This window comes from Loxodonta africana, chromosome 3 (genome assembly GCF_030014295.1).
Source record: "Loxodonta africana isolate mLoxAfr1 chromosome 3, mLoxAfr1.hap2, whole genome shotgun sequence".
NCBI lineage: Eukaryota > Metazoa > Chordata > Mammalia > Proboscidea > Elephantidae > Loxodonta > Loxodonta africana.
In genome coordinates this window covers 81,320,615-81,344,935 of record NC_087344.1, presented here as the reverse complement: position 1 = coordinate 81,344,935, position 24,321 = coordinate 81,320,615, and the positions used below count along the sequence as shown (strand labels likewise).

At 44.7% G+C, this 24,321-nt stretch overlaps 1 protein-coding gene across 7 annotated transcripts in view; it reads left to right on the top strand.

The window, feature by feature from the left end:
• ERI3 (ERI1 exoribonuclease family member 3) overlaps positions 1 to 24,321 on the top strand; it is a 137,170-nt gene that overhangs the window by 68,703 nt on the left and 44,146 nt on the right. For all 7 annotated transcript variants that reach the window (XR_010321385.1, XM_064281868.1, XM_023554638.2 and 4 more), the window contains one exon: positions 1,987 to 2,059. Coding sequence is in view for 6 of the 7 variants with exons in the window: in XM_064281868.1 (XP_064137938.1) it covers positions 1,987 to 2,059 (73 nt within the window). In the remaining variant the exon portion in view is untranslated. The remainder of the gene's footprint in view (positions 1 to 1,986; positions 2,060 to 24,321) is intronic.

Genomic DNA, 24,321 nt, shown 5'->3' with positions numbered 1-24,321 from the left:
GCTTCACTGTCCCTCGAAGTGTTTGGTCGTGTTCAGGAAACGTCTTAGCTTTTGGCTTAGTCCAGTGGTGCTGGCTTCTCCTGTATTATGTGTTGTCCTTCCCTTCACCTAAGATGATTCTTGTCCACTGTGCATTTAGTGAATTCCCCTCCCTACCTCCCCTCCCAACCCTCGTAATCATCAAAGAATGTTTTTTTTTCTGTGTTTAAACGTTTTCTTGAATTCTTATAATAGTGGTCTCATGCAATATTTGTCCTTTGGCAACTGACTAATTTCAGTCAGCATAAAGCCTTCCAGATTCACCCATGTTATGAGATCTTTCATGGCTTCATCGTTGTTCTTTATCGTTGCATGGTATTCCATTATGCGAATATACCATAGTTTGTTTATCCATTCGTCCATTGATGGACATCTAGGTTGTTTCCATCTTTTTGTGTCCAAAGTGGTTGTACCATTTTACATTCCCACCAGCAGCATATAAGCAGTCTCTGTACAACCTCTCCAGAATTTATTATTTTGTGTTTTTTTGGATTAATGCTAGCCTTTTTGGGGTGAAACGGTCTCTCATTGTAATTTTGATGTGCATTTTTCTAGTGGCTAATGATCCTGAGCATTTCCTCAAGTATCTATTAGCTGCCTGAATGTCTTCTTTGGTGAGGTACCTGTTCACATCGTTTGCCTATTTTTTAATCGGGTTATTTGTCTTTTGGTTGTTGAAGTTTTACAGTGTCTTGTAGCTTTTAGAGATTAGACCCTGTTCTAAATTTCAGTTTATAAATTTAAAATTAAAGGAAAAAAAAGAGCAGACTCTGTGGTTTAAATTCTGATCTCTTCCTATCATTCTATGTGGTCTGTCTCTGTCTGCCCAACATCTGTTGCTAAAGAGACTAAATGTGACCTGAAGCCCTTGCCCAATTATCTCTAAATCGTGTACTCTTTTTTTTCTCTCCTCCTCTTTTCTTTCTGCCTCTCTGATGTAAGAAGACAACAACAACAATAATAATATAAAACCAGTGCATTGGAAAAAACATAGGCTCTGGAGTCAGACAGGCCTGGGTTCATTCCTGGAACTATAATTTTTTAGCAGTGGCACCTTAGATAATCACCTGAATCTCATTTTCTCATCTGTAAAATGTAAACAGTACCTTCCTCCCAGAGTCAAGGATTAACTGTGAAAATGTAAGTAAGGGTACTGTCTTAGTCATCTAGTGCTGCCATAATAGATATACCACAAGTGGATGGCTTTACCAAAGAGAATTTTTTTTCTCAAGGACTAGTAGGTTACAAGTCCAAATTCAGGGTTTCGGCTCCAGGGAAAGGCTTTCTTTCTCTCGTCAGCTCTGGAGGAAGGTCCTTGTCCTCAACCTTCCCCTGGTTGAGGAGCTTCTCAGGTGCAGGGACCCCGTGTCCAAAGGACGCTCTGCTCTTGGTGCTGCATTCTTGGTGGTATGAGGTCCCCAACTCTATGCTTGCTTCCCTTTCCTTTTATTTCTTGAGAGATAAAAGGTGGTGCAAGCCACACCCCAGGGAAACTCCCTTTACCTTATGTCAGGGAGGTGACCTGGGTAAGGGTGGTGTTACAATCCCACCCTAATCCTCTTTAACATAAAATTATAATCACAAAATGGAAGACAACCTCAGAATACTGGGAATCATGGCCTAACCAAGTTAATACACGCATTTTTGGGGGGACATAATTCAATCCATGACAGGTACTTAGCATATTGTAGGCTCTCATAAAATACTAACTATTAATATCATTTTGAATAGAGTCTCCAGGTTGTCATATTTGCATCTGAAGGCTGAATCTAGAGCGCAGTGTCTACCGTGCTGGAGTTGGGTGCCTTTTCTGGGTAGATGGGACCCATTGTGAATGGGTTGGCCTTTTGAGGTCTATTTATCCTATACACTGTTGGATTTTCTAGCCTGAGATTCCATACCTGGGACATAGGTGTGCCCAACTTGTTCTCTCTTCCTTTCTTGTAGGCTCCCAGGCCAGTGCCAGTATTTGGGCTTGCCAGTGGCGGATTACTTCAAGCAGTGGATTAATCTGAAAAAGGTACTGTGTCTGAGCCCCACCTAGGTACTTCCTCTGGTTCTCCTGTGTCTCATATCTCTCCTTCCTTACTTTCTTTTCTCATCTCTGTGCCCTTTTCTTTTCTTTCTGTACTTCTCAATATCCCTTCTTCTTCCCTAGCTAATATGCATGGAAGGTGGTGGTTATTTTTGGGAGTGAGAAGCTGCTTGGGGAGCAAGCTGCTGGGTAGAATATGCCCTACTTGGTGCCACCCAGATGTTCAGAGAAGTTCCAGCCAAGGGGTTTTTTTTTTTTTGAATTCTCACTCAGAGCTGAATCTCTAGGCAGAACTGCATTACCCCAAGGAAAGATGTGGCAGTAACCGAGCCTCTGGGCAAGTATCCTCCTTTGATGTGATCATGAATATGGCCTCTGACCCTCCTGGCTGGCTCTAGTGTCCCCCTCTGGTTGTGAGGTAGAGTTCATTCAAGCTGGCTCTGGCCCTACCTAGCCCTAGCAGGGCCTTTTTTCATGTGAGGAAGGGCCATGGAAACTAAAGCCCAGTCCCCTTTAGGCTATGAAAGAGGAGACTGGCACGGTTGTAGCACCAGGCACCTGGGGAGTTGTGGGCTGAGGCTGTGGGCCAGTAGGGACCCCATGTAAGGTCTTGGCAAAAAATGAATCACCCAGAAAACTCTACTTTCCTAGCATATACTATACTTCCTAGGTAAGCAGAAGAAAGGAGGTATAGAAATAGACTCCCCAGATTCCTATTTTAGAAGGATCCCTGCTCTAGAGGCCCAGTGCACTAAGGAGACTTACTCCCATAAATCATTCTGATATAAGTGCAGCAGCCCTGGAGCAGCCTCAGGAGCTTCATGCCACTAGTCAGCTTGGTGACTCCCAGGAGGCTCAGAGAAGGGAGAATATTCTGGGCGTCAGGGTAGTGGCTCCCAGGGGGCTCAGAGAAGAGAGAGGTCATTGGCAGGGGGAGAGTGGTCACGCTAGGTATCCTGAAGATATGGGACTGAACTGAGCATTCAAGGAAGGCTGGACATGGTTATGAAGAGGAGAGAAGGCTTTCTAGGCAGAGAGAGCAACATGGCTTTGGTGTGTGGGGACTGGAGCTAAGTGAGCACATGAAGGAAGAGTGGAAGAAAATACTTCGTATGTATTTGTGCCACGCTGAGGATGACCTTCTGCTTTGTTCTGGGAAGCCATTCTTTGTGGCAGCACTTGTAAACTCCCTTGCCTTCACCTGGTGTACCGGTCCTTTGAGCTCTGGCTTGTTTGTACTTTGACCCTTACCCACTGATCTCACATGCAGCTGAGGAACAGCTACTTACTACCTCTCATCTTTGGTTGAGAGGCTAGCCTCTCTCCTACTTTTGGGTCTCAGCTCTGTGTCCTTGCCTCTGTCTGAAATGTCCCCAGGTCATCTACATCAGGCATACTCCCTCACTTGAAGATTCAGCCTGGAAGATATCACTTATGCTGAGAATCTCAACAGTCCCTCTCTGGCCTTGAGGCTCCTTAGCACTTTGGATATTAGTACTATTAGTGTTGAAACTGAGTCCACGTGTGTTTTCTTCCAGTCGTGTCCATCTAGAGCCCAAAGACTGAGGCTGTTTCCTCTCAGTGACCCCAGTGACCAGACCAGGGCTAGGTACAGAGTTATGTGCTCAGTGAATAATTGCTGGCTGTCTGACTGACCTTTGAGAACTAGCTCCATGGAGACCCTCTCTGGCAGGGCTGGGACTGTGGCTGTGGCTAGTTCTGTGCTCCCGGAAGATGGCGTGCCAGCTGTCAGACTACATCTGAGACTGCTTACTGGCCTCTGCAAATGCAGTGTGAAGGCCCGGCCAGGCGAGGCAGGCGCTGACCATGAACAATTGCTCTGTGAAGTTCACTAGACTTGTTGTTGTATGGATAGCTCCTTGCCTCTAGGTTTCTTTGCAGAAAGGCAGGAAAGCAGCCGGCCCATGTGATAACATTGCTACTCAGGGCCACCTTGGTGCTGCTGGGCCCAAAGGGCAGGGTTCGGGGTAGGGGTGGGCTGTCCTTAGCCTGTTCAGTTTGGCTCTCCACTAGTCCGTGCTGAGCTGTAGAGGGAGGGAATAGGTGCAAGTGGAAACTGAGGATCCTTTCCAGTTGGTCTTGTGATTGCCTCTTGTAAAGTAAATTAAGAAGGTCCAGGAAGAATAAGGGTCTAACCTCTCCTCCTTGCCTTCCAGGCACATCATGTTTGAGGTATACTTGAGGCCTCAGACCATTCCATTCTGGGCCAAGCAGTAGAGATGGCTTAATTCTGGATGTTAGCCTATCCTTGGCAGCAGCCATTCAAAACCATGTGGCTACAGGGCCCTGGAGGCCCCAGGACCATGGTGATCTTTCTGACCTTTATGCTGAGTGACTTCGTGCAGGTTGCATAACTTCTCTAGATTCCTGCTTCCTTAAAAAAAGTAATGATAAAAGCAAAGCCAGAAAGGTCATTGCCAAGGTTGTGAGACTATTAAGCCTTACTACATGCCCTGTTTTCCCCTGTGTGACCCAGGCCCTGGCTGTCTATAGGATCCTCTCCTGTCTATTCTCACTGCTTCTTCCCACCTCCTCAACTTCCCTAGCAGAGCTTTGCTCCATGAAAAAAAATGTGGAGGGTCCTGGTCTGCTTGGCCATCTTGACCTGCCTAGTAAGTGAGCAACTGGGACAATTCACCATCCGCATTTCCTTGTACATTTCTGGCCTCTGATCTGAGGAGAGATAAAATGTTGTCTTTCAGCTGCCCTCTCCTATCCAGAAATGGTGTGGGTTACATCAGTGTAGAGCAATTTTACAATGGCCAGGTTTTCGCATCTCTCGCCTCCATTTACTTTCCTGGTAGCAGAGTGGAGCAAGCTAGTGTTTGCTGACATTTGGAATGTCATTGAATGATCTTATATTTTATTGAGCTGTCAGCTTAGAGAGAGCTTGGGGCCATGTCCCAGCTCCTTCTAGGAGGTCAGAGCTATCACTGAGGGTTTCAGAAGAATGCGTATACACGTGTACTGCTGTGAATGAATACACCCAAGTGAGCATACTCAGAACTGTATATATACATCCATATATGTATATGTGTGTGTATACACATTCACATTAACAGTCAGGCATGGAAATATACACAAACATGAATGTGTTTATGCATACACATAAAGTGTAAAGACACATGCACATATATAAACATAAATATATTCATCAGTCATCAAGTATTCTTGGGTGCCTTCTGTGTACCAGGTTCTGTGGGTAGTCCCAGAGATATAACAGAAAAGGAGGATATTGAATAAATTTCAGTTGTGATGAGTGACACTAAGAAGTGCTGAAAGTCATGTGATCATGTAATAAAAGGACCTGACTTTGTAGGGTGGTAAGGTCGGAACATGGTTCCCTGAGGAAGGATGTCTAAGCTGAGACTTGAAGGATGAGTAGGAATTGACTAGGTAGAGGAAATAACATGTGGGGAAGCCCTGAGGAGAGGAGACAACTGTCATGGAACTAGACTGTAGGTTCCGTGAGGACAGGAAATGTCTGTCTCTTTTGTCCACTGTTCCTTCCCTACTCTTAGTATAGTTCCTGGGACACAGCAGACGTGTAATCATTATTTGTTGAGTGAATGACTGCCTGAAGCATAGTGAATATGAGAAGAGGAGAATGGCTAAGATTGGAGGGGGTGGACCAGAGCTTGTAGACCACACTTTGAATCTTGAACTTTATTTACCTTTAGGGTAAGGAGAAGCTATTGAAGGGTATTATACATAGGAGAATCTTGATCTGATTTCTGTTTTGTAAAAGCTGTCTTGGGCTGCAATGTAGAGAGTGCTAAGAGTACAAATGGGGGACCAGTTACTGATTTTTCCTAGTAGGGCAACATTTGGCGTTTTGGAACAGATCATTGTGTGGGCAACATTGTTGAACTTTTAGCATCCCTGGCCCCTGTTCATTGAATGCCAATAGTCCTCTCTCCATGTCATTGTACAACCAAAAATACCCCCAACACACATTTTCAATAGGCTGAACATGGGTAGCAGTGGAGGAGATACCATCCCTAGTTGAGAAACGCAGAATTAGACATTGCTGTAGTCCATGTGAAAGATGATGGCTACTCAGACTAAAAACAGTAGGAATGTAGAGAAATGGATTGATTCTAGAGTTATTCAATGGCACAGTCATTTCTGCTATGTGCATCATGTATGTTTCTAAAAATCACCACACTGTGGAATACCATGCAGTAAGAAGGAGGTTAGGAGAAAAACACTCAAAAACTTTGTCAGTGATATATACAAAGAGATAGGAATTTAATAAAAATGTTAGCACAGTTTTACACATGTTAAATGATTAAGAAATACGTAAGTACACAGTAAATATGAGACTTTACCTTGAAAAAAGCTGAGGTTTGCATGTGGAAGTGACCAACAGAAGGATTACAGCTTATGTGTTATTATGAATTGTGGAAGGAGAGTTATCTGAAATCAGAGGGAAAGTCATAACATGTGGATGAGTGTGACTCTTTGAACTCAGAAAGTTGTAACCAGATGTGGGTGGATGTGGCTCATAATATACTTGGTGATCCAGATAGCAAGCTGATAGATATTTGAGGTGTGTGCATGTGTATGTTTTGTATATTCCTGCATAACTCTGTTAAGCTGAGTGCGATTTTCCATGTTTCTCTAGTATTTCTTGTGGATGAACTTGCACATAAACATATGCAAAATTTGCATTATGCTGAGTTGTTTCCTAATACGTCAATTGCATTAGAATAAACTCTGGCTTTCAAAACAAGAGTTATACTAGTCTGACTGTATAAGAAAAACAAACGAAAACCAAACCCATTGCCATCGAGTCGATTCAACTCATAGCGACCCTAAAGGACAGAGTAAAACTGCCCCATAGGGTTTCCAAGGAGCACCTGGTGAATTCGAACTGCTGACCTTTTGGTTAGCAGCCATAGCTGTTAACCACTGTGCCACCAGGGTTTCTAGTCTGCCTGTGTAATAGACAGGAAATGGTTGTGGGGGTCAAGGATGAAGGAGGAGACCATGATGACTGTAGGGTTTATGATTTGAGCAATTGGATAAATTGGAATGGATTTACTGAGATAATGGAAGAAGGAGAAGTTTTGGGGATGGAGGAGAAGAAGATGAATTCAGTGTGGGACGTGTGTTTAAATGCTTTTGAGACACTCTTGTAAAACTGTTGAAGAGGCGGTTGAATATATAAGTCTGGTGAGGTCTGGATAAGAGATATAGATTTGGGCAGTTATTGGTGTATGAATGATAATTGAAGCTGTAGAAGGTACCAAGGAAGAGGGTATAGGGTAAGAAGAAAAATGGGCTTGGACAGAACACTGAGCAATACCAACATATGGTAGAGGAGAAAGAGTCAGAGATAGAGAAGGAGGAGGAGTGGTCATTATAGTAATAATAGTTCTTATTTATTGATTGCATTTTGTGTGTTAGACTTACGCTGTCCGATTACTTGACACTGGCCTCATGTGGTGATTGAGCACTTGAAATGTAACTAGTATGATTTGAGGAACTAAATTTTTTATTTAATTTGAATTAAATTTGAAGACTGATTCTTGATTCTGTTATTGGAAAATTTTTAAGTATGTTTGGAGCAACCTTGGCTGGGGAAGCTGCCTTTTCAACTGTATATTATATGAAATTTAAATATAAGTCAAACATTTCTGGTAAAAATTTAGCATCAAAATTGAGATGTGCTGTAAGTGTAAATTACACATCAGATTTTGAAGACTTAAGTGTGAAAAAATGCAAAATATCTCAATAATCTTTATATTGATTATATTTTAAAATGGTAATATTTGGTTATATTAGGTTGAATAATATATTACAATTAATTTGATCTGTTTCTTTTTACATTATAATGTGGCTTCTAGAAAATTTAAATGGCTAACATAATGTTTGTGTTGGCATTGCTGTGCTATTCACTATGCTTGTATAAAAAAACCCAGTGCCCTCGAGTCTTATATACCTTGTATATATTATCTAATCCTCACAACCACCATGTGCAGTAGCTACTATTATTATTCTCATTTTAAGGTGGGGAAAACTGAGGCACAGAACAATGATGAAACTTGTTCAGTGTTTCACATTAGTAAGTGGCAGAGTTAGAACTTAAATTTAGGTTTGCCTGAGTCTTTAGAGAGAGGAGGGTAAAAGAGCAGTAGAAGAAGAGGTATACCAGCAGAGCGTGGTGTTGCAGAAACCAAGGAAATAAAGTGTTTTCATAAGAAGAGGAGTGCTCAGCTTCAGAGAGAGCCAAATAATATAAAGTCTAAAATATGAGCACTAGATTTAGTGACAAGGACATGGGTGAAAACTTTTGAGTGGTACGATAGGAACAGGAGCCAAATTGGAGCAAACTGGGGAATAAATGCGAAATGAGGAGATGGAAAAATTTTAACTCTTTCAGAAGGGAAGGAGAAGAGAGAAAGGACAAGAGCTGCATTTGGGCAAATGTGGGATTGAGTCAAGTTTTGTCTTTTGAGATGGAAGGCACACGTGTTTGTAGGAGCTATTAGAGAAGAAAATCTTGAAGCTATAAGGAATTGGAGCAATCATTGGTAGAGAAATGTCTTTGAGAATATGAGAGATTGGATGGAGATAGACGCTTGATTGACTCTAAGAGAAAAGTCCCTCTTCCATTGTGACAGGAGGGCAGGAGAAGCGGTTGGATGTGAACAGATGCAGGCAGATCTGTACACTTAGTAATGGTAAGTTGAAGTAGCTCCCATCTGATGCTTGTATTTTTCTCCACGAAATAGGAAATGAGTCATTTTGCTGAGAACTATTGTGGGAGGGTTGGGAAGGTTTGTGGAAGTTGAAAAAGGATTGCTATAGTTTTAGTAAAGAATGGATATGTGAGCTGACTTGAGCAGTGGGATTTCTAGACAGTGTTGAGGGTCCAATTGAGGTTGATGACCTTAATTCATAGTGGAATCACTCTGTTCAGCTGCATGAGTTTTCTTTAATAGAGCTCAGCTCCCTGGCTGTGGGCATGGAGAAGGCAGACATTTAGATTCATCCAAGGTAGAGATTTTCCCAAGGAGATGTACTGAAAGGAGCAAGAGACTTGAAGATATTGTCAAGATAGTTGACAAGACAGGCTATGGGATCTAAGCTTGATATTCAAGGAAGAGAAGACAGCAGGAGGCCTGATGAGTATGGAAAAAGCATATAGGTCCCAGTGAGGAACAGGTATAGTTGAGTATGCTAGATGTAAGGATAAGAGATTATGGTTAGAAAGGAGGCTGTCTGACTTAGTGATTTTAGAGTTGGATAGTTCTAGGTGTTGGCAGGTTCCAAGGTATGGCCATGGGAATAGGTAGCTAAGATTGAATGGAAGAGAATGTTATTGTAAATAAAGGGTCAAGAAACAGAAAGGTTGGATAAGACTGCCATAACACTGTGAGTATGTGGATATACATATGCACATATGATGTATGTATACCCCTTGCATACACATGGACACATGTGTAAAAGTACATACAAATGCATACCTATACATATACAATTCATGTACATTCAGACCATGTCTTGCAAGTGTGTATGTACTCAGACTCACAGTCTGGAATCCCCTCTGATGCCTGGGCCTATTTGAGTGGATTTTTGGGGAAACAGGCAGGCAGCCTTATGATGATTCTGAGTCAGTCTTGGCAGGCAGGGCTCACCCAGTCATGTCTAGAAGTTGTAGGGATGGGGGTTGCCTAGTCCCAGATGTACCAAGGTATAAAGATTACTCCTCCACTCTCCCTGTGTCATCTGTGCTATGTGCCTGCTATTCAGCGCTCTGGTTGCACTGAAGGAGGTGGAGTGGGAGGACCAGACCAGCTCTTAAAGAGGGAATAAGGAAGAGGAGACCTTCTTGGGTCCCTCCAAGAAGCATTTATGCCTCCCCCCTACCCCAGGAGGGGTCAGCAGGAGAAATTGCTGAGAGGAGGGTTGGTGTCTACGATTGAGTATGACTTTTGCTGACCTTGGAACATTCAGAGTCCCAATCAGCGCAGTAATAAATTAAGGGCTTATGGAGGAATAAATTCTCGGCCTTAATGAAGTTCTTTGCTGGGGGCCATAGGCAGGTCAGCAGGTCAGGATGATACAGATTGGAGGCTCCAGCGAGTGGGCTGAGCTAGCTGGGAAGCCATCAGGGGTGAGAGGATTGGAAGCTCTGCTGGTCAGGTCACTTTTTTGGAGCTGTTAGAAGAAAGCTGTTCAAGCGATGGGCAGCGGAGAGACAGGGGCTTTTTATATGGTGGCCGCCTGGTACCAGCTGCAGAGCCCTTCTAACGGAAAACAAAAACCAAGAGAGGTGTGAAGATCAAGGGGTCCAGGAAGGTGCTTTGTTTTTTGTGGAGGTGGGCAAGGGCCGTGCTTGTACAGAGAACAGATGCTTCTGGGCCATTCAGTGGTCGGAACCAGACTGGGCCTGTGGTCCAGGTTTTTGGCATCACCCTGCATGTGCAAAGCATTGTCCATGGAGCTGTGGATAGTTGTAGGCAGGTATCCTGGTGGGCTTCAGCTCTGAGGGCCAGATAGATCAGGGCTTTAGCTGTCTTAGAGAAGAAACACGTGTACAGAGAACAGAACGCAGAGCACCAGTTGTAAATGAGGGAAAGTCGGGGGGAATAGGCACAGGACACGAAGAGGGTGAGTGGGAAAGCAGTGCAGAGTGCTTGCTGCCAGATTTGATGCTGGAACCCTGGGGGATGGGGATATCTTGGAGGCTGGACACTACTGAATTGTAGAGTTGAAACTAGCACCCAGGCCTTGAGACTCCAGATCCTGAGCTCTTTCACCACCCCCTTGCAGTGTCTCCCATTGGGGCATGAGTTCTTGGCATGTAGTGCAGAGGTGGGGGAGGGAATGATGCTATATTTGGAGTCAGGAGTAGCTGGAGCTAGAGGGCATGTCTCCTTTCCTTTTGCCTCCCTGCCCCTATGTTGTAATGCCCAGCCTGGGCTTTTCCTTTAAATATGTCTTACAGCTGTCTGAACTCTGAAATTTCTTTCACTCCTTCCCTCGCCTTGTTAACATGTGTTGCCTTTGGGGTAATCAGGGAAAAAATATTATGTCCTTTTACAATTACCGGGTTTTGGAATATTAAAATGTCTCGCTGCATCGGCACTGTTATTTTGATTGGTATTCTAACCTTTGACTAGCCCATAAAGCGTGCCGCTCCTGAAGCCAATATTGCAGGACTGAAATTTAATTCCGAAATGATTCCAGATAATAGGGAGACAGATAATATATGCATGAAGGATATTATGTTTGGACTAACTGCAGCAGGGCCAGGGCTGGGGAGCTGAATAATAGCCCAGAGTGAGTTATAATCTGTGGGACAGAAATGCCTTACTGTCAGGGCCAGGAGAGGAACTCTTAAATCAAAGGCACGATTTAAGGGTACGATTGCAGGGTATGATTGCAGGGTGCTTGTTTTGACAGGAAGAACACCGGAGCCAAGAGGGTAGGTGTTGAAGGGTGTGCCCCATCCTTACTCCTAAGCAAGGTGCTTGTTATGGGTTGAATTATGTCCCCCAAAAATGTGTGTTGTGAATTCTAACGGTCTGTGCCTGTGGTTATAACCCCATCTGGGAATGGGTTGTCTTTGTCATGTTAATGAGGCAGGATTAGTGTAGGGTGTATTTTGAGTCAATCTCTTTTGAGATGTAAGAGATTAAACAAGCAAGCAAAGAAGCAGAGATGGGGGAAGAAACATGCCAAGACACATGGAAATCTCCAAGGAACCAGAAGCTGAAGAGACAAGGACCTTCCTCCAGAGCCGACAGAGCGGAAGCCTTCCCCTAGAGCCAGCACTCTGAATTTGGACTTCTGGCCTCCTAAACTGTGAGAAAATAAATTTCTGTTTGTTAGGGCCATCCACTTGTGGTATTTCTGTTATAGCAGCACTAGATAACTGAAACAGAATTTGGTACTGAGAAGTGGGGTTGCTGCTTTAACAGGTACTTAAAACGCTGAGGCAGTTTTGAAATTGGGTAAAGGATAGAGACCAGAAGGGTTTTAAGGTGCCTATTTTTTTTTAATAGTAGAAGCCTAGATTGCCTTGAAAAGACTGCTGGTAGAATTATGGACATCAAAAGCAATTCTGGTGAGGGCTTATAAGGAAGTGAGGAGAACTGTGGAGAAAGTCTCTGTTGTCTTAGAGGATACATGTGGTGTCAGCTACAGAATGTCACTAGACATGTGGGTGTTAAATGTGCTTCTGGGGAGGCTTTAAAAGAAAATGATGAGCATGTGATTAGACAAGGAAGGAAGGGCAATACTTTTCATGCAGTGGCAAAGAACTTTGCTGAACTATGTTCAGCTGTTTGGTGGAAGGTAGAACTTGTAAGTGATGAACTTGGGTATCTGGCTGAAGAAATTCCTAAGCAAGATCTTAAAGGGGTCACATGGTTTCTCCTTGCTGCTTATAGTGAAATGCGAGAGGAAAGAGATGGACTTAAACATGAACTGTGCAAAATGAAAACAGAACTTAAAAATTTGGAAAATTCTGTTGTACAAACAAAGGACACGTGTCCTAGAGTTTTCACCAAGGACATGGCTATACAATCTTTTGTTCAAGAGATTAAGCCTGTGACTGATGGATCTCACCAGCTACCACAGCAGAAGACCCATCAACTAAATAAATAAATTTCTGTTTGTAAAAGCCATCCACTTTTGGTATTTCTGTTAATAGCAGCACTGATAACTATGAGGATGCCCAAGGCCTTGGATGATCTGGCTCATTGCAGCTCTTTACCTTCGTATCTCTTGACCCTCCTTCATCACAATCCAGCCAGATCAAACTTCTCACTGTTCCTTAGATGCACATCACTGTTTACCTCTCTTTGCTAATGTTGTTCCCTTTGCTTGCTTGCCTTTCCTCTTTTAGTGTGTTGAGAAAACTCCTGTTCATCTTTCAAAACCTTCTTCTGTGAAACCTTCTCTGATGCTCCCCTACCTCTAGTAGAAATAATCAATCACTTCCTCCTCTGTATGGCTTCAGAACTTTGTATTGGATGTATCATATGCTATGGCAAGCATCTGTTTACATGTTTGTATTTCCTACTAGTCTGTGAGCTCCTTGACATCAGAGACTATGTACCCTCCATCTCTGTATTCCCAGTGCTCAGCACTGGGCCTGGCACACACTAGGCATCAACAAGCATTAACTGAACCCAGACTGGGCCAATGCACCCCAGAATCCAAATGCCTCTTCCCCTGCTGGGTTTCGATTTACTGTTACTTGACTGCACAAAAAGATAGAGACGTTAAGTAACTCACCTAAGGATACATAGCCAGGAAGAGGTAAAGCTGGGATTTGAACCCAGGTCAGTATGCTGTTTTCCCCATACCAGCTATCTTAGACAGGTAGTCAGGCTTTGTGTCACGGAAGGAGCTAGAGGCCAGGATAGGAAAGACAGAAACTTACTTTCCTGACTCCTTCCTGTCCATAGCTGAGGGCTTCAGCCCTCTTTTCTGGAGACTGCATTGGTTCTTAGCATTCATGGGATGTATGTCTTGGAAGACTGGTGCTGCTGCTGACCTTTGAATAGTCATTCCAGGCAAAAGACATGTCTCTGTGGTAAGTCTGTAACTAAGGATCAGGAAAGTACCTTGGTGAAGGTACCTAAGTGGGGTAAATGAGCACTCTTAGAGAGGTAGGCAGGCAGAGTCCAAGGAGTTCTTAGTAATGGCAGAAAACTTCATAGACCCCCTCCCTCCCCAGCACGTGGTAAAACTTAAATTTTGGGTGTATAGTAAGGAAGTACATAATGAAAAAAAAGCTACAGTGAATCTGGTTGACTTTCAAATGTATTTGTATTAGTCACAATACTATCTGCATATACCTGGAAAATAGTATGGATGTATGAGAGACTTATCCTTTATTTAGTCTTCGGGTAATACTGGGTGTGGACACTGGACCCTTAAATCCTCTGGAGATGACCACTGGTGCACGAGAAAGAGCTTTGGAGGCACATGAGTTTGTCTTAAAATTCTAATAACGCAAGCTGTGTGATCTGGAGTAAGCCCCATAATCGCTCTGAACCTATCAGAACTTAGGCTCTGGAGTCTAGCATGCCTAACTTTGAATCTTGTCTCTACCATGTACTAGCTGTAGGACCTTAGGAGAAAGTCACTTAACCTCTTTGAGACTCCCTGTCCTCCAGTGTAAAACAGCAAAAATAATACCCACCTCCTAGAATTGTCGTGAGGATTAAATGATAGCACTACAGCGCTGGCCCTCCCTTACCCCGGTGTTACCACTAGAGATGCAATGACTGGACTGTAGAGAAGAGAGGTAAAGGAGACAGGAGCTCAAGGTAGACATGTGAGGCTTTGTGGGAAGGAGCTAGGAAAAAGTGGTTTTTCAGCAGAGTTCTTATGAGCATCGGGGAGGGGATGAGCCTAATGCTGACCTTGGACTAGCTTACCCTTTAGCTCACTCTGAGAATCAGAGTAGATTATTTCATGCCCTTGGTTCCAGCCACGTTTAGCGTGCCTGGCTACCCAATGGAGTACAGAGTCACATTCACCCTGGGTTAATTCCTCATTCTGTCACCTACCTCTTTTATGACCTTGGACAAGTTATTTACCTTCTCTGAACCTTGGTTTCCTCATTCATAAAGTGGAGATAATTAATAATAATAATAAACAGGTGCTGTTCTGTTTTATGGCAGCCTGGGTGGCACAAAGTATAGATTAACTCATTTAATCCTCAAGCAAGCACTATGAGGTAAGTCCTATTATTATTCATTTTACAGATGAGGAAACTGAGGTACAGAGAGGTTAAGTGCCTTCCACAAAATCTGACAGCTAGTGAATGTTGGAATAGGGGTTTGGATCTAGGCAGTAGACTCCAGAGTCCATGTTCTTAATTGTTTGGTTGCATGCCTCTTTCCTAGGTTCTGCAAAGGAGGGAGGGGTCATTTACCTGGAGTGTGGGAGAGAAAGTCAAGAAAGCTTTCCTTGAGGAAACACTTGAGTTGAATCCTGGAAGATGATGAGTGGAACGGGCATGCCAGGCAGAGGGAACAGTGAACAAAGACCTGAAGTGGTGAAACAGGTTGCTGAATTAGGGGACTACAGTCAGGTTTTTTCGGCTACTGATGTGGGCCAGCTATGTGTATAGCTTTTACCACAGGAAAAGCTGAGAGAGCAAAAGAGAATAAGAAACCATTGCTCAATGTCTGGGTTGGAGCCAGTCTAAGCTGCTTTCTAAGAATGGGGCAGTAGCTCCAGAAAACTTGTCTGTGTAAGGGAAGAGGCCACCCTGCCTTATGGCATTATTGGCTATGAGCAGTCTGAGACCAACTAGGCCAGAAGACTTCAGTGTCTTTATGTTAAGATGTAGAAAATTACAGTGTGAAGAATCAAGTAGGTCATGTTTGTAAAGCTCTTAGAATTGTGCTGGTACACCATGTGGGGACGGGCAGCTTGGCACATCCTCTGCAAAGGAGGTAGCCTGCTTTGTTCTGCATCCCTGATGGGCGTGGTCACACAGGAGGAAAGGAGCAGGTGAAGGGATGGCTCTGATCAGTTTGGTTCAAGACGGCTGGGAGCCTCTCTTCCTCTGTAAAGTTTCCTCCAGAGCCATTTGTATGCAGTACCCTGTGTAGTAGGTCTTCGGAAGCCCGCCCTGGGGTCTGGCTGCCTCTCGCCAGGTGCTGGTGAGAGCCTCTGTTGTGTCAAGTGATGTACCCTCTTAGTCCTGATCCCATCGTGAACCTCCCCGTCTTTCTCTTGTGTCCTTGAGGAAGTGAATTCTGGGCTCATTCTGGAGCACAGGGGAGTGGGGAGCTCTCCTGCATCTTTCTGGGGTCTGGATTTAAACCTTGGCATTCTGACTACAGAGCCTGCACTCTAAACCTCTGGGCCAGGTGCTAGGGTACAGAGTAGTCCACAGTCCATGCCTCTTGTTATCATGTGTGGCCTGGTCTTTCCCTGCGAGGAGCCACAAGCTATTTGAGGAAAGGGTCTAGATCTGCCCCTTCTCTGAATCCACAGAGCTAGGCAGAGGGGACATCATAAAGTAATAGAGGTATAAATACTGTGGAAGAGCCGGGGACAGTTTGGGAGAGAGGTGAGACATGACATGGTGGGAGAATAGACTCATCAATGCTCAGTGTTAAGTCTGAGCGGTCTAAGGGAACACTGAGTTACTCTGCCTTCTTCCTGGATTTCTTTTTTTTGTTTGTTTTATTTTTGTGTTGCTACTCTAGATCGTGGAAACTGGGAGGAATTGCAGAAAAGGAGAGGAAAGGACAGGGAGACTTCTTGAAGGCAGCAGGCACAGCTCTGTCTCCCATCTCCCTGCAGACCACTCGGAATGGCAGGTTTAATCGTGTGTTGCTATCAACAATAATAGATCTCCAATGCATTGAGCTCCAGTTGTGTGCCAGCCTCTGTACTAGGTGCTTTACACATATCTCATTTAATCCTCACAGCTGCTTAGCAAGGAAGGGATGTTTTTCCCTATTTTATGGGTGATGAAATAGAGACTCAAAAGATTAAGAAGCTTCCACAAGGCCACATGACCAGGATGTAAATCTAGGCTCTCTCCTTTCATTATCTTCCTCTTGCCATTTGTCCCCTACCAAATACCACCTGAAGGCTGCGCCTCTGGTCTGGCCTAGTTTGAGCTAGGGGCCTGAGGAGCCTGGCTGGGGCAAACACACACCAGCCCTTACTAGTTAGTTGTATGGTCAGTGAATGAGTCAGTGACTGAATATGAGTGGCCTCATATCCCAGGTGTCTAGGGAGTTTAATGGGTACCTGTCTGTGTATGAAAGAAGCACCTATGTATGCTTGTGTGTCTTGTGTGTATGAGGAAGTATGTCTCCCTATGTGTGGAGGCTTGTGAAGGCCTGAATATATCTGTGTGTACTTCGGTGTGTGCATGTTGTGCCCATGTGTCGGAACATGGGTGAGAGTATATGTATGGGACTTGAGGTCTGACTCCAGGCCTCGATTAATTTTCCCTGATTGACTCCTCAGAACTATCTGGGTGACTCCTAGAGATGGGACCTCCTTTGACTATCTCAATGTTTAAGTGAGATTGTAGCAGGGTTTTGTCTTTCTGTCCCATTAATTAGCCTTCGGTTCCTTGGAATTTTTTAATTTGATCGCTGCATCACTGGCGAAAGAATGGACCATGTGTGGACTCACAGTTCATTGTCCTCAGCGCTGGTAAGGACTTCTCTCTGTTGACTGGGTTTAGATGAGCCTGGACTTAGGCCTCAGGTAGCGAGTGACCTGCACTCTGCCCGGGCCAGGAAATTTTTATTCATACCAAGCCACCAGTCACTCACCAAGCCCCTGTGTGTTGGGACTCCAAGATGAATCAGATCTTATTCTAGCTTTACTGAGCTCCCAGTCTAGCAGGGAAGATGGTTGGGTCAATAGCAAGCAGCTAGGTAAAAATACCATAGAGATAGTCAAGTGCAGTGGTGGCATATGTGTACAGTGGGTGTGAGTGTGAATCATTTGTGTTTTTAGAAGTTTGTTTCCAGTTCAACTCTGTAATGAGTCAGAATTTACAAGAGACAGAGTCTATGTAAGCACGTTTGTATGCTCATGTGCGCCCTGCCTATGTAACTTGATAAGCTCAAAGACACCCTGATAAGCTAATCCTTGCTATATAGCAAGGCCTTTGACTTCATCAGAGGCCTTAAAACAGGGCCCTCGGGAGACCCGATCTTGCCCTACTTGGAAAAGAGTAGCCCTCCTGGGGAGATGAGGTCCAGGCTAGATGCTGAGGAACTGTTTGTGTGTGGATGTGGGCCGGTGTGCTTATGAGTGTGCATAGGCATGAGCCCAGGTGTGCATATGGCAGCAGCCAGTGGTCTTTCCCCAGCACCACTGACCAGGGCTTATAGGGCTAGACCTGGGCTTGGCACCTTCTTGGCTGTAAGCAGGCGGGCAGGCTGCAGGCAGATCCCAGGGCAGGCCAGAGGCCTCCCCAATGGTGTGTTTGCTGTGCCTAATTACCCGGCAGTTGTTTAACTATGCAAGCTGCATGCCTGTCTTTATTGCGCTGTGATTGCCGAGCTGCCTATGGGGAGTGTCATGAAAAGATATAAAACGCCCATTATCTGTCTGACGCCCTCCTCCTGGACTGTGGGTGTTTGCGTTTTATTTTATTTTTATGGCTCAAGGGAAGCTCTGCAGGAGCAAAAGGGAGAGAAGAAGAGGGAGGGGAGGAGAATAAGCCCTACAGGAATTGGGGACTGGGAAAATAAGGAGTCCCTTCATACTGTGGCCAGCCATGTGTACAGCTGAAGGACTGTCCTGACCAGAGGGGAGAAGTGAAATTGGCAGATCTCTGGGGTCAGGATAAGGTACTCGGGAAATAAGGTCCAGGTCTTCCCCTCCCCATCTACCTGCAAGTTCTGCAGCTTATGTTTCTGCCCTACCTATGCTAGTCTCTTCCCTACATGCAGGCCTTCTGCCTTGGGTGCAGGGCAGTCTGCAGAGGGTTCTGAGAATGGTCTGTGGGACTGGTCTCTTGTTCCCACTCAGTTCTTTACCAGCTGTGAAGACTCGGTTTGCCTGCTGGCCTGCTAGAGCACCATGGTTTGTTTTGAGGCAAATACCGGGGGCACCTCCACCTGCCTCTGTCGCTCTACTGAAGCCTTCTACTCCCACAGCTTTGGCTTCCCTTTTCTTGCCTACCACAGAAATGTGTTCAGACAGCCTATCTAAAAAACCTAGGGAAACCAGGAGAGGAAAGGGAATTAATACAGATTGAGCCCTGCTTCATGCCACATGGAATCTTGGTAAGACATTGAGGCCAGAGATCAGACATGGATCCTACCCTTGAAGAGCTCACAGTATGTACCCCAACTAGTAGAGTGCCAGGTTTATGGTAGGTGTTTAACAAATGTTTGTCAAATGGATTGAATTCAACATAGTCATTCATTCATTTAGTCATTTTCATTCAGCAAATGGATGTTTAGTACCTGCTGAGTCAGGCACTCTGCCAAGTACTAGGGATAAAATAGTGAGCAAAATAGACAAAATCTCAACCCTCACAGATCATTAAAGTTTATTGGGAGAAGAATTTCAAAATTTAAACCTTGGCTGTCTGACTTCGGAAACCCTGGTAGCATAGCGGTTAAGTGCTATGGCAGCTAACCAAAGGGTAGGCAATTCTAATCCGCCAGGTGCTCCTTGGAAGCTCTGTAGGGCAGTTCTACTCTGTCATGTACGTTCGCTATGAGTTGGAATCGACTCAACGGCAGCAGGTTTGGTTTTTTGGTTGTCTGACTTCAGAAACCATGCCCTTTCAACTATGACGTCTTACTTCCCATGACTGAACCATCAAAGCCCAAACTATCTTGTACTGGTCATGTAACTTCTGTTCTCGAAAAATCTTGATGTCTCCTGCATGAAGTGCAAGCTCTTTAGCCTCTCCTTTGAGACCCCCCCAAAGCACCTTTCCAACAGGTATGCCCTATCCTTCCATTTGCCTGGAATGCCTGTTGCGACATTCCTGCCTAGTGAACTCATACTTATCCTTCACGACCTAACACCTCATATCTTCTCTGAAGCCTTTTCCACTTTCCCAGTGGGAATGCCTTTCCTCTTCAGACACCTGTATTGATTGCCTGTGGGGTGCTGGGCACTGTGCTAGAGTCTTCCCTAATTTTGTTCACCATTGGTGAGCCTGCTGTGGACTCATTGCATTTCTATCATGGTATGCTTTATTTTCTTTAAACAGTTTCATTTAGATATAATTCACATACCATTCAATTTACCCATTTAAATTATACAATTCAGTTTTCTTTAATATATGCACAGGGTTGTGCATCCATCACTACAACCTTTTTATTTTTTTGCCTCCCTTAGAAGAAACCCTATTAGCAGTCACCTCCTATTTTCCCACAGCCCCCATCTCCAGTCATAAACAACTACTCTAACCTACCCTCTGTCTCTATAAATTTGCCTTTTCTGGACATTTATATGTGGTCTTTTGTGCCTGCCTTCTTCTCTCACTGAACAATAATGTGTCCAAGGTTCATCCATGTTGTACCATGAATCAGTACTTTCTTTTAATGGTTGAATGTTGTTGTTGTTGTTAGGTGCTGTCAAATCAGTTCCAACTTATAGTGACCGTATGTACAATGGAACGAAACACTGCCTGATCCTGCGCCATCCTCCCAATCGTTGTTATGCTTGAGTCCGTTGTTGCAGTCACTGTGTCGGTCTATCTTGTTGAGGGTCTTCCTCTTTTTCGCTGACCCTCTACTTCACCAAGCATGATGCCCTTCTCTAGGGACTGATCCCTCCTGATGGTGAGACATAGCCTCGCCATCCTTCCTTCTAAGGAGCATTCTGGTTTTACTTCTTCCAAGCCAGATTTGTTTGTTCTTCTGGCAGTCCGTGGTATATTCAGTATTCTTCACCAACACCACAATTCAAAGGTGTCAATTCTTCTTCAGTCTTCCTTATTCACTGCCTAGCTTTTGCATGCATATGCAGCAATTGAAAACACCATGGCTTGGGTCAGGCACAGCTTAGTCTTCAAGGTGACAGTCTTAGATTTTCGACACTTTAAAGAGGCCTTTTGCAGCAGATTTGCCTAATGCAACACATCTTTTGATTTCCTGACTGCTGCTTCCATGGGTGTCGATTGTGGATCCAAATAAAATGAAATCCTTGACAACTTCCATCTTTTCTCCACTTATCATGATGTTGCTTATTGGTCCAGTTGTGAGGATTTTTGTTTTCTTTATGTTGAGGTGTAATCCATACTGAAGCCTGTGGTCTTTGATGTTCATCGGTAAGTGCTTCAAGTCCTCTTCACTTTCAGCAAGCAAGGCTGTGTCATCCACATACTGCAGGTTGTTAATGAGTCTTCCTGCTATCCTGATGCCCCATTCTTCATATAGTCCAGCTTCTTGGATTATTTGCTCAGCATACAGACTGAATAAGTATGGTGAAAGGATGCAACCTTGATGCGTACCTTTCCTGACTTGAAACCACGCAGTATCCCCTTGTTCTATTCGAACGCGTGCCTCTTGATCTATGTAAAGGTTCCTCATGAGCACAATTAAGTCTTCTGAAGTTCCCGTTCTTTGAAATGTTATCCACAATTTGTTATAATCCACACAGTCAGATGCCTTTGCGTAGCCAATAAAACAGGTAAACATCTTTCTAGTATTCTCTGCTTTCAGCCAGGATCCATCTAACATTAGCAATGGTATCCTGGTTCCACATCCTCTTCTCGAATCTGGCTTGAATTTCTGACAGTTTCCTGTTGATACACTGCGGCAGCGCTTTTGAATGATCTTCAGGAAAATTTTATTTGCACGTGATATTAATGATATTGTTTGATAATTTCTGCATTCTGTTGGATCACCTTTCATTGGAATAGGCATAAAATACAGATTTCTTCCACTCGGTTGGCCAGGTAGCTGCCTTCTAAATTTCTTGGCATAGACGAGTGAGCACTTCTAATGCTGCATCCGTTTGCTGAATAATCCATTATATGAATATACCACACTTTATTTATCCACTCATCAGTTATGGACATTTGTTTCCTCTTTTTGGCTGTAATGAATAATGCCAGAATGAACATTCATGTACAAGTTCACTTTATGGTCTTTGCTTTTTTTTTTTTTTTAAACACTGTCTTTCCTAGTAGATTGTGAGCTCCGTGGAGTAGACAAAAAACCAAACCCGTTACTGTTGAGTCAATTCTAACTCTTAGCGACCCTATAGGACAGAGTAGAACTGCCCCATAGGATTTCCAAGGAGCGGCTGGTAGATTTGAACTGCCAACCTTTTGGTTAACAGCCAACCTCTTAACCACTGTGCCACCAGGGCCCCCCATGGAGTCCAGTCACTTCTGTATTGTTCACTACTCTGTCCTCACCATTTAGGCACTCGGTAAATGTCAGTGAATAAATAAATACACACCTACTTTTTAATTCTTTTGACCCCGCCCCTCAAATGTAGTCGCAAATCATAGGAACCTGTTTTAATCCTGTAGGCTACTCTGCCATGAGTATAACTGTATACAAGTATCTGTCACCTCTGTTGAAGTGTAAGGTCGTCAGTGTCCTGGACCGTGCCCTTTTCATTCCACTTGTTGACCTCTTTGGTATAAATCCTTGCCCAATAACAGGTGACCTGGGAAAACTTCTGTGTGGGCCCCAGGGTGGCAGATATGGCCTCTAGCTAACTCTGGATACTGTGGCAGAGACTGACTCCATTCTTTCCTTCCTTCTCTCTTCTCCTGAGGGGCTCTGGATCATCTGATGTATTGAGGGCTGAATCTGTGGGAGGGTCCCAGAGGGAGTATGGGTTGGGTGGCCAGCTGGCTCAAGGACTGGCTGGCTTTGTGATAGCTCCAGATGCCTGGGCATCTAGTATCTCTGAGAAGAGGCTGCCCCTGCTATCCCATTCTGGAAGAAAAGGAATTTCTAGAACCAATAGCCTTCTGAGAGATTAGTAAAACCAGTATTTCTCTTTTCTTTATACTTATTCACCCTAATAGTTTGAGCCCATAATTAGAACTGGGCTTTATTAGCCTAATTAGGAGTTAGGAATGATGGCAGGAAGGCATGTGTAGATGCATCAGTGTGGTAGGCAGTAAATCTAGGGTTTTAATAGATTTGTTCCATGATCAGATGGTCTGGAAGGCTGACTGGGTGACTGGGCCCCCTCCCCTCCCCTCCCCTTCCTTCTACTCCCATCACTCCTTGAAGTGGCCTTCACACTTTGCCGTCCTTGTCCTCGATGCTGGCAGCGGCACTGGGATATAGGGGACTCGGGAAGGAGGGAGGAAGGAGACCCCACCCGGAGCTTCATTGCCTATGCACGTGCCGTCCAGCCTGGCGGCATGATTACCTTGCTGAGAAATCCGTCCAGGCGAGGGGCTGCTGATAGCAATCATTGATTAAGAGGGTAATTGTCCTGAAAATTCAGATTGATCAGAAGGCAGAAATGATAACTTGTGTAACTGTGTTTAAAGCCACGTCCTGTCAATAGAAGAGACTGAGATGTATCGCGCCAAGAGGGGGGCAGAACGGATGGGTGTGTGCAGGCAGGCGGGTGCTGCCATCCTTCTCTCAGGGCTGAGCAGGATGTTTCTTGTCAGTAACCTGGACTATTGGAGATTCAATCACTTTTATCTCCCCCTCTCTCTCAATCCAAATGCCTTTTCATATTAGGAAATTAGAATCGGCCCTGCTCATGCAAGATTTATTAGCTCTGCTGAGCAGTCGCACCAAAGAGTAAATGATTTTGCTTTGCTGGAGCTTTTTACACATTAGGACCCAACTTCTCCTTCCACTGCTCTGTGTTACAGGCTTCTTGGAGGAGTAGGCTGTAGAACCAGGTACTCAGGGAGTGAGGTTTCAAAGTCGGGCTTTGCAGAAGAGCATCACTCAGGCCTGGCTTCTTGATCTACCAGAGACCGTTTTTTTGTCCAGCTGACTTCCTTCTACCTGGTCCCCAAACAGATACCTTGCTGGGGTCTGAGGTTGCATCTCTCAACTGAAGGGCCCAGTCCCCTGAGTTAATGGGGTTTGTCCCTCAGACTTGGGTGATATGATAGAGGTTTACCTTGGGAGGAAGGGCTCAGAGAGAGCTAGGAGAGCTGGAAGAAGCAAGAAGGCTAAGGTAAGGATTGGCAATAGAGGCAAAGGACAGAGGGGCCACCATGACTTCTCTTCTTAGAGACTGGGACTGTCTTCCTGTCAGGGGTGGGGCTGTAAGGGCTGGAGCGCCTTTCTGAACCCCTGAGGAGGCCGCTCAGGAAGTTGCCTGGGAATTTATAGCATGGGTACTGTTTAGAGCAAGACTGAGGGTACCTAGGTCTATTAGCTGCCTGTATCTAGACACCTGCAGGGTTGACTCTGGCTGAGGCTGCTGACTATCTGATCTGCTAGCAATGCAGGCTCTTGGGGGAAAGAAGGGCCTGGAATCTATGCTCCTGGAACCCTACTGTGACCTTGGGTCAAAGGCAGCATGGACCTGTGTGTCCAGCTGGACCTAGCCTGCCCTGAAGCCCAGGGCACCAGTGGGCCAGGTTGGTTGTGGAGATGACCATTTCCCTTCCTGATACTGTATAGTCCTCTCTCCTTCTGGCCCATCTTCAGCCCCCCATCCACTTGGGTCATTTGGACCATGGACAAATCAATCACTCTTTCTTCCACTGTTTCCGTTCCAAGTGTCTGAGCCTGGAGGCCTGGTAGAACAGATTAAAGTATGGAAAGGCCTTCTGATATGGGGGCTGAGGGAAG